The following is a 10,394-nucleotide window of genomic DNA, read 5'->3' as shown; positions in this document are numbered from 1 at the left end:
CTTTTTCTTCTGGCTATGGCGTCTGCCAGAAGGGTGTCAGATTTAGGGGCGCTTTCCTGTTGCTCATTTCTGATATTCCATCAGGACAGGGCTGTGCTTCGGACTTGCCCTGGTTTCCTTCCAAAGGTTGTTACTCGTTTCCACATTAATGAGGAAACTGTAATCTTGGCCTTTCAATCACCAGCCCTATCGGCAAGTCCGTGCCCTCCGGCTCTACGTGGACCGTACCAGTTCTCTTTGGAAATCAAACTCCTTATTTGTGCTCTATGGATTTCACAAGAAAGGATGGCCAGCCAACAAACAGACATTGGCTAGATGGCTTCGCATGACTATCTCACAGGCTTACACGCAGGCAGGCCTTCCTGTATCAGCTACTGTTACTGCTCATTCTACTCGCTCGGTGGGTCCCTCGTGGGCAGCTCGCCGTTGCACCTCAGCTGAACAGCTGTGTAAGGCGGCCACGTGGTCCTCTGTCCATACCTTCGAGGTTCTATGCCTTTGATACATTTGCCTCAGGATGCTTCCTTTGGACACCGGATTGTCCTCTCAGCACAAGAGTGTCCCCACCCTTGAATACTGCTTTGGGACATCCCCAAGGTCTCCCTGTGGACCCTGAAGAATAAAACTTACCTTTGTTAACTCTCTTCAAAGTCCATAGGGTCCACAGGGCACCCGCCATGGTGCACCTGGCTTCTTAAGGGCTATGTTTCTGGTCACCGATTTCCCGCCTCCTTCTATGGGAGTGTGAGATTCTTGTGTGTACTAGTCTTCCTTCTCTCTTCTCCTCCTCCAGCCTTTGGCTTGTCATGAACTGAGGTGCCTCTGGCTCGGGGTATAGGGGGATGGAAAGATGCATCCTGGGAGTGCCACCCGAATTCCGGGAGCGTGCCGGGAGAGAAGGCAAGTATGTCTTAAGCTCCCTCTAAAATTGCAAAATATGCTTTTTTTTCATAATATTTTTATTACAGAACTGCAAATGTAGTACATACATTAGTAAGTAAAACAGTATTCAAGAAACAAATCAAAAAAATATAAAATAAAATTATCATTCCGTTTAATTGAAAAAGAACAGATAATAATCTGGGTTAAGAAACTGACACACAAATTTACAGAGTCTTAAGCTAAAGGATCATAATACTTTACAGTATTACATTGAGAGGTGTTGCTATGTCGTGTAAGATTCAAAATGGAGATTTTAAAACCTCTACAGACAGAGGGCCCGATTCAGAGATGGACGCTAATGGGATCGCAGCTACGATTTCACACAGAACGCAGTTGCAAGTATATGCTAATGAATGTGACCACTGCTGCCTTCTCACATTCGTACGACATCACTTACCTGCGTAAATATCGGTAACATCGAAGCAGATCGAACGGCCACCTTGCCGGTGCGGCAGGTTTGACCTGCTGCAGATTTGGCAGCTCTCCTGCCACGCGGAGCTGCGTAGGAGATCGCAAGGGCTAATTTATGCACGCCCATGTAATGGCGGTCAGACACGCCTGCGTCTTTCTCACCACTCCCCGTTACCACCCCCCAAACGCTGACAGCCTGTCACTAACTTTGCGATAGACTCCTCTGTACGGCCGTAATCGCAGTGCGATTGCTGCACGAGCGCAGTGCTGCTTATACGCATGTGCAATGGGAAACAATTGCTCGATCTGCATACGTAATCGCCATTGCTTTCATCTCTGAATGAGGCCCAGAGTTAGGTGCGGTTATGTCCCATGTCATTAAACATTGGCAGCGGTAACCTGCAGAACAAAATGGTCACCGCAGGGGAAGTGGAAACTTGTCTTAGGTTATGTTTCCAAAGGATCCATCCAGTACGCACTGTTTTACACCATATGTGACGACTGCCCAGCAACCGAGCTGCAAGTAAACAAATCCAAGGGAAGTTGATCACAACCTCTGCTGGGACTCCCCAAGCAATATTTGGAGGACACATTGACCCCCTAACATAGGAGTTCCGCAAGTAGGAATCAAAATTCTTGCCTGAATTGAATGATTCTAAGTTGCATTTATAGACAATGGAATCCTGCTACTAACCATCTGCGCTATGTGTGCTTATCTAGATCACGCACGCAAAAAGAAAGCAATCACAGAGTGAGTGACGTTAGGTCAGTGTTCCCCCGTGGTGACGGGGGAGTGAATAACGCAGGCGTCTGTCCGTTTGAACGCTGTCGCATGGGAGTGCATAAATTAGCTATTGCGACGGCATACGCAGCTTGAATATTTAGTGTGTGCGATGAGGTTAGCAATTTCTAAGTGAGGTCAGACCTGCTGTAATTCTGCGTGAGGGGCCGATGTTACTCGATGTATACGCAGGACTGCAAGGTATTACAGATGTGAGATAGCGGTAACGGGCATCTCTATGCTAGCTATGTGACGGCTTTGCGATTGCAGTCATTAGCATATTTTCCAGCAAATCTGTGTGTGTAAATGCAATCCGTAATGAATCAGGCCCTAAGACACCTCTGTGTCTTCCATGTTAGGGCAATCATTATTAACCTGTTGTTAAACCAGCTGCAGTGGAATTAATGTTATTCTTGAAAACTTAAGTGCTAACCACAAGAAAAAAAGCTAATCAGAGCGTGATTTCCATGAGAATCAAATGGATTTGGTCCCATTCACTATATACTTTTATAATGTCCCATTCTATAACCTGTGCTCTATGGTAAAACACATTCGTGACGTTTCTGTCCCAGGATACCATTCCCAGCACTCAGCAATAACCAGTGTACAAACGATCATTTCTACTCAGCCCTTAGTGTAATGTAACAGAAGCATCAATAGAATAAAAAAGTTTATTTTTGAATCTTTGACACATGAGTAATTGTGTAAAAAAAAAAAATTATTTTAGTGAGTATGTTTTTAAATGCACTATTGTTAGACATAGAAATGGACTGAGGGCCTGATTCAGCAAGGAACGCAACTGCGAATGCAATAGCAATTACGCACGCAGTTCAACTGCGATAGTATGCTAATCCATCGCCATGCCGCCGCAGTACTACATAACGACGCCCACTTTACCTTACACACATCCATAATGTTTAGCAAGACTGCAAAACCATTGGTGCCATCGCAGCCTCACGCATACTTGCACAAGCGCTGACCTTCCTAACTTCATCGCACGCTATCAGGCCTCAGGCTGCGTAGGGCATCGCAGTGAATCATTTATGCACGCCCCTCCAGCGGCATTCAAACGACCCCCCCCCTCCCCCCCAAATGGCACTTCTGGTCAATCACCCTGCGATGCGTCTGCGTAGTCACTGTGATCGCAGTCCCGATCGCAATGGCTAGTTCGTGCACGCGCCCTGCGATGCATGCGCAGTATGCAACAATCGACCAATAGCGTGCGTATAAGCAACTGCGTTCCTTGCTGATCCGGGCCCTTAGTTTGTTCGTTTACAAATCAGAGACTACAGTTTTGAAAACACATACGACTTTTAAAACATAAAATTAAATTGTAATATAAAACTGTTTCAGTTATAATTACAGGACGATACAATAAACACAATACATTTACAATGTGATGTTATCCCTATAAAAAGTGCCTTCAATATGTCACTATAAATGAATAGGCTGCATTATAATAAATAGCTGCCTCCTCCTTGTCTCAGTGATGTCACCGGACCCTGATATTCTGCATGCTCACGGATACTGTGATATCTTCTAATCCTCTATACATACAGATGTGTCCACATACTGTACATCGTACTTCCTTACGTGTTAAACGGCCCTTCTAGTGATATGCGGCATTCCTATGTTCTGCGTGCGACTGCGGGTTCTATGAGCATGCAAAATGCTACGTTACAGCGTCACAGCCGCTGACCATATAACGTAACATTGTGTTTAACGCGACTTGCAGCGCACGGAGGTAAGATGACCCTGTCTTGCAGCAATGAACTGCATTAGTCAATAAGGAGTATCTATAGGGACACTGATGTGTACAACAAAGAAACCCATAGGAACAGCACAGTCTTTCTTCTTGTGAGTATGGAATTAATAACCTGTCCGTGATCACAGTGAATTTGGGGTGAACTGCCTTTTATTCCACACGAGGTGGAAGTGTTCTAAGTCGTAAAGGGGGCGATTCAATTCAGCGCGCTATTGAATAGTGACGGGAGGGACTCCTGAAGCTATTCAATACATCGCGCTGTTTGGGCGCGCTAAGGATTTCTTCTCGCACCTCCCCTGGGGATGCTAAGAGAAATCCGACCAAAGTGCCGGGTGCGAGGCTGTTTTTCTGCATAGCGTGGTGCTAACAGCCGCTCGCCCGGCACTTTGGTCAGAGAATGGCGGTTACCGAGCCTGAACACCCTTGTTAAGGCGCGATGACCACACAGCGCACGGAATTGAATAGCTCCGGGAGCTCGCTCCCGGCACTATTCAATACGCGTTGAATTGAATCGCCCCCAAAGATACCATTATATACATCACCTACTACACTCCATTGTGACTTGGGTACGCTCTTTCCTATTATAAAGGGGAATTGAGATTTTTTTTTGGTCCTCCATCTCTCATCACCCTATAAAGATTTATCTACATTCACTTTGGGTGACTGATTGGTCAGAACCTACTACACCATGAGTTGTGTTTCTCTTTTTCCTTTCACACAAGTTAACTACAAGAATCTTTTCACCACATCATTTATTATTTGGACTAAGTATCTTCCTATGTTATTTATTGCATTTCATCCTTCTGGTTGGAACCTGACTTAGCGCCAATACCTGTTGATTTTTCTCCACGGATGCAGTGTCTATGTACAAGATGGCTGCCTCCACTGCCTGCAGATTACAGGTGTGTTTTATAGGTAACATATCCCAAGCAAAATGTACCTCACAACTTGTACTGTAGGAAATGGACAAGAAATATAGATTTATTTTTATTCCTATTTAATGTTTATTATGTCTAAAATATTCTCTGACTAGCTGTAGTACGGTGTGACTGGGAAATGGTCCCCCACCATAATTATAGTGTTGTGTATTTACAGTGAAATGATGTGTACAATGAGGCGCTCATGCTGTGGAGCTGTGGCAGAGAGGGCAGAAGCTGTAAGAAGCGATCTCGCCGTCTTGTACGCCATGTTTACAGACACTGCACATCCAGAACTGGTACTCCGTGATGGGTCTCCCTGAAGCAATGCATGTTGGGAGTTTCCCTTCCGCTCTGTTGGAAGGAAAGAAAATCTAAATTAATAATTTGATGCAGATCATTACTCCTCTCAGCTCCAACTATTCAAGACGGACTTATATAACGTTTGTACAGAAAAGAACATACATGTGGCCTACATCACCAATGCACAAGCATTCATAGCAAAGTATTAACGTATCATGTCAACCCAAAGCAATAGGTAACGTATTAGACTGGACAGACAGACAGGGGGAAAAAGGCTGCTATGCCCAGATACAAAGATGATGGAGGCCACCTTGTCAGCACTACAAAGCCCAGATTAGAGAAATAATGGTGCAGAGGTTTTCTCAGCACCATAAATATAATGATATCCAGCAGGGCTGATAATCAGATAATCCAAATATCTATGCGGACACCTATATATGTGTAACACTGACCTGTGGAATATGAACATGTGAGTGGAATAATTACTTGTATAAAGTCTGCAAAAGAGCATTAATGTTGTCGCTGTCATCAGCAATACGGTTTCCATTTCTGGACATAGCTCATTTATGCCAAGGAGTGATAAATATTACATTGTAGTTAATACACTGTTTCTACAATAGTTACTGCTCTTCTGCTTTACATCCTTCTTCCTAGATGTTATTTTCCCTAGCCAGGTTGTTCTGCTTGTATACAGATGGCAGGGCCGTCTCTACCATTGGGCCTTTTGGGTACTTGCCCAAGGGCCTGAAGCATCAAGGGGCCCGCCAGCCCCACTGCAGCCGCGGACAGTTTTTTTTTTTTTTTTTTAAAAGCACCACTGTGTCATTTCCCCCCCTTCCCGGTGACGAGCGGAACCGACTCCCCCCCACGCTTGACAAGTACTCACCAATGACCCAACGCCGTTGCCAGTCTGCGCCAGTCAGAGTCTCTCTGAGAGACGACTGCTGACTAGCTACCTTGATGCGTAAGCCGCAGCTGCTCCGCCCAGGCCAGATGGCTCCTAGTGTGCCGCTTCCGCCCACCAACTGCCGTGCAGTGTCTGGAGACTGGAGCCGCTGCTGGACCGGTCACGTAAGGGTCAGTCGTTGTCCGTCCCGGTCTCTCTTAGCTCCTCAGGAGTCAGGACAGGAGACTCCTCACCTCTGCTAGGTGAGCCACCACTGCGTCCCGACCGCGTGACCAGGCCAGGGCTGTCTTCGGTAAGAGCCCCCCTGTCCCTGTTTTCCATGACAGGGTCTGACTGGGCAAAGGGCATTATTGTGTCCTTCATTAAGGTTGGGAATCGAAAATAATAAACTAGCCCCTCACCGTGATCATATGTAAAACAAGCACAACTGAAAAAATGGCCCACCATCCAGGAATATTACTATTACAGAATAGCATTGTACTCAGCAGTTTTCTAGCTGTGTATATGAGCAGTGCTGTAGCCCAGCAATGTCCTGTGTCTTATTGTACTTGTTTTAAGAACATTTGTGTTGATTAATATTAAATAAATATTGGTTTGCCAATTATTTAACATTTAAATTTTTTTCTTATATTTAAACTGATTTTGTTGAAAGTAATACTAAATCTAAAAGTTTCATTTTATTGACCATTTACTGTAAAAACATTTCCCATGAATGGTTGGGTAGCGGCCCCAGTGCATTGCTTTGCCCAGGGCCCACACTGCTATTAAGACAGCCCTGACAGATGGGTCCACATACATCTAGCCTCCTTGCGTGTTATACAGCCCTTCTAGTCGTGCCATGCCATGGCGTGACTCGGTAGCGCCGAGCATCTGTTTACCTTCAAATGCATCTTATTTGCACAATAATGCGACTAGATAGCACAAGCAGCTTCTGCTGATTAAAATGCTATGCGGCATGCGTTCTGTGTGTGACTGCGGGTCTATCTGCATGTGAAACTCTACAATACAGTGTCAGTGGCTGTAACACTAACGTAGTGCATGAAGATACACCCGCAGTCGCTCACAGAACATAGGCATGCTGAATATCATTTTAATCAGCAGAAGCCGCTTGTGATATCTAGTTGCATTGTTGTGTGAATAAGATGCATTTGAAGGTAAAAAGACGCTCGGCGCTAAGAAGTCACACTGAGCTCCCATGTTATGTGTGGCGCGACTTGTAGCACATGAGGGATAGATGTATGTGGGCACATCTGTAGCACCCAGCACTTGCTCCTGGCACCCACATTTATGCATAAGAAGTCTATCACAGGTTGAACAATCTGACAAAACATAAATGGTGCTAAAACCTTCCTTGCGCTAAATAAAAAGAAGAAAATTAAAGCTTCATTAATTACTACGTGGTAAAAGCGGCTCTTTCCGGGGCTCCATGGCTGCTACATACAACCATCTTTTCCCGGAGCCATGGTGGCTCCTTAGTACAGAATCGACAAGTCAATTTAGCTAACCAGCTATAAATGGTGGCGGAGGGAGGGTGTGAGAGAAAGAGAACCAGTCTCAATCCCGCTCACACTTCCTAGTATTTGCTTAGGGCTGTAGTTGTAATGGGCAGGAAACTAGCCGCATTAAGCAAACCCTGGGCTGTAGCAAGGTGAGAGAAGACGGGAGGAGGCACCTTAGTGTAATCCTTTTCTAGGCGGTAGTGCAGCTTTAAAAGAAAATAAAAAAAAAAGAATACGTATAACTTGGTAAAATGGGAATAAAAATACTAAAATGGTTAATTTCTTTGTCATAAATGTGCTAATGCATATTATAAAAGGATAATACACTATGAACTAGTGGGATATTAGAAGTCAATAGGGATTACATTATCCATATATTTATGCTCGCCTACACAACTGTGACGAACGTCGCTGAAGTGACCGTGCACAAAATATTCTGTAACACACATCAACCGATAAGATGTTTGTTCTCCATACTTACAATGTACTAGAAAAGTCCCAGCTATGAATTACAGCCTCTTATTTGCACAATTACTTGCAGAACCCAGTTTACAGAGAGCTCCCAGTTGTAGATCAGCCGCATTGGCATCTGCATTATAGATGGTGCCCGTGTGTCCAGGCAATATACAAACCCTTCTAGGAAGACCTCGACGTCCGCTTTCCTGCTGTCTTTTGGACTGTGCTTGGTGAAGATTTCTAAAGCCAGGTCTTCATACTGCTGTCTCTGTTCAGGGCTCAGCGACTCTAAAGATTCCAGTTTAATAAAGGCCTTGGAGCATGTACCAAAGGCTCTGTTCACGCAGGCACAAAGCGCAAGGAGGGAATAGATCTCTACAGCAGGAATGATGTCTTCATAGTCTCTCAGGTGTAGAGCTGGAAGTGACGAATACACATTTAGAGACAAAGGACTATTTAAATCTGAAGTCATTTAAATGATAGAATACAGACTTTTATATACAAAAGCCACTTAAATAATGGCAGCCTCATTGTGTGTAGACCAAAGATTTTAGTCTGGGTTAATTGGCTTCTGACCAAAATGAACCCTAGTTTGTGTGTCCATGAGATAGGGAATATAGAGTGTAAGCTCCTCTGGGGCAGGGACTAATGTGAGTGACTAAATATTCTCTGTAAAACGCTGTGGAATATGTCTGCACTATATAAATAACTGGTAATAAATATTAGGAATTGCTAAGTAGCATTATAGGATGAATTATAATCATACTTGCATTTTTTGGTTAAACAGAATTGACATACAGATGTGTCCTTAAAAGCCCACTTGGCTCCAGGTCCTGTGAGACTCTGCTAGCGTTGGACGTGTAGACTAGCACGGGACCTGGAGGCTCGCTTATGCCAGGCAAGTTGCGCTGCGTGGCATATTAAGACTAGATGTACATTGAAGCCAGGAGACTTCAACTGCTAACATGCAGGGGTGTCGAAGGGGGGGGCAGCTACAAATTACCCAGGCCCGGGCTTGTTAGTGGGGCCCAGCGGGGGCTCGGGTCCGACACTGCCCCCACTCCTTACCTGTCAGCAGCCCAGCACACGCTGCTGCGTGCTGGGTTGCAGTGGGAGATTGCTCACCGCTCCCACTGAGCGGCAGCAGTCTCCTCTGTCTGTGAGGGGGAGCAATCACACTGATTTGCGCTGGGCTGAGGGCAGCACGCAGCCACGCCTCCCGCAATTAGGCCACACCCTCTCCATAGTAATGGGGACCGGGCCGGCTGTCTACGGCCCTGGTACCATGTATGGTTAATGCTGTATCTTTTGTGGTATTGAGGCAGTTGGAACAATGCAGGGTGGTTTTATAGCACTCCAAATCCATCCAGTAAATAAATGATAGCAGGCTAGAAGAAACAAAGAAGCAATAGGCATGAAATAACTAAGGGGTCTATTTTAAAAGCAGTGCTAGGAGACAGAGTGAAAAGTGATAAGTCTGTGATAAGGTGCCAGCCAATCAGCTCCTAACTGTCATTTATCAAACACAGCCTGTGGGATGACAGTTGGGAGCTGATTGGCTGGCACCTTATCACTTTATCACTTTTCACTCTGTCTCATAACACTGCTTAGTAAATAGACCCCTACAGCTGTAAAGAGGAGATCCTAAACACCACACAGAGTTTTTGCAATGAAAAATCAGAGACTGATTGAGCATGAACATACAGTACTGGTTTCTAGTAATGGTATCCAGTACATAATCTCTCACCTGTACTCATGGCAGCATCTACATATCCCTCATACAGCTGCCTCTGAGCCAACAGGAAGAAGTGATAGGCTTCCGCCCCTCGCCAGGCGTTGTCTATTATCCGATTGTCAGACAACAAGCTCTCCTCCTCTAGCAGGCCCGCTAACGCAGATGTAGCCTAAAATATAACATTTGGTGACTGGTACCAGCATTCAGAACATGTGCTGCATACATTGCTAACTTATCACAACATACTTTTCCAATTTACACTTCTCCCAGAAGGTATGCTCTATTTATCACCTAATATATAAAACGTTTATCTGCCATGTGCAACATTCTCATTAGTGACTCTTTAATACAAGTCACCCACAAGATACATATAAGAAAACTGGAGCACAGGTTAAAAAAAAAAAAATCACAATCTATAACAACCAATCAGATGTTTGTATTAGAAATGATTTAGAATCTGATTGGCTGCTATAGGTTACACAGTTAACATCAATTTCCTCCAAAGATGATACACTGAGGAGCGAGATGTTATTATACCTCTGTCTGTTTCCCTTTCAGTTTCCCCTTCTGTGTGTTCTTCATCTGTGTGTGGTACTGCTCCACCAGCAGCGCTGCCAGGACGTACAGCTTCTTCACACGAAGTGGCTTTGTCCGCTTTTTCGCCTCCTCGTCAGCAAT

At 44.9% G+C, this 10,394-nt stretch overlaps 1 protein-coding gene across 3 annotated transcripts in view; it reads right to left on the bottom strand.

Annotated features, from left to right (window-relative positions):
- Nucleotides 1–2,791: 2,791 nt before the first annotated feature.
- WDR35 (WD repeat domain 35) overlaps nucleotides 2,792–10,394 on the bottom strand; it is a 138,366-nt gene continuing 130,763 nt past the window's right edge. For all 3 annotated transcript variants that reach the window (XM_088468143.1, XM_088468142.1, XM_088468141.1), the window contains exons 25-28: nucleotides 10,254–10,394; nucleotides 9,729–9,885; nucleotides 8,158–8,398; nucleotides 2,792–5,170 (exon numbers count right to left, since the gene is read on the bottom strand). In XM_088468143.1, coding sequence (XP_088324269.1) covers nucleotides 5,020–5,170; nucleotides 8,158–8,398; nucleotides 9,729–9,885; nucleotides 10,254–10,394 — 690 coding nt within the window. In that variant the 3' untranslated portion in view covers nucleotides 2,792–5,019. The remainder of the gene's footprint in view (nucleotides 5,171–8,157; nucleotides 8,399–9,728; nucleotides 9,886–10,253) is intronic.

Source organism: Taudactylus pleione, unplaced genomic scaffold (assembly GCF_031769625.1).
Source record: "Taudactylus pleione unplaced genomic scaffold, aTauple2 ptg000081l, whole genome shotgun sequence".
Classification (NCBI taxonomy): Eukaryota; Metazoa; Chordata; class Amphibia; order Anura; family Myobatrachidae; genus Taudactylus; species Taudactylus pleione.
The sequence above is the reverse complement of the archived record's forward strand: the minus strand, read 5'-3'. Positions and strand labels throughout refer to the sequence as shown.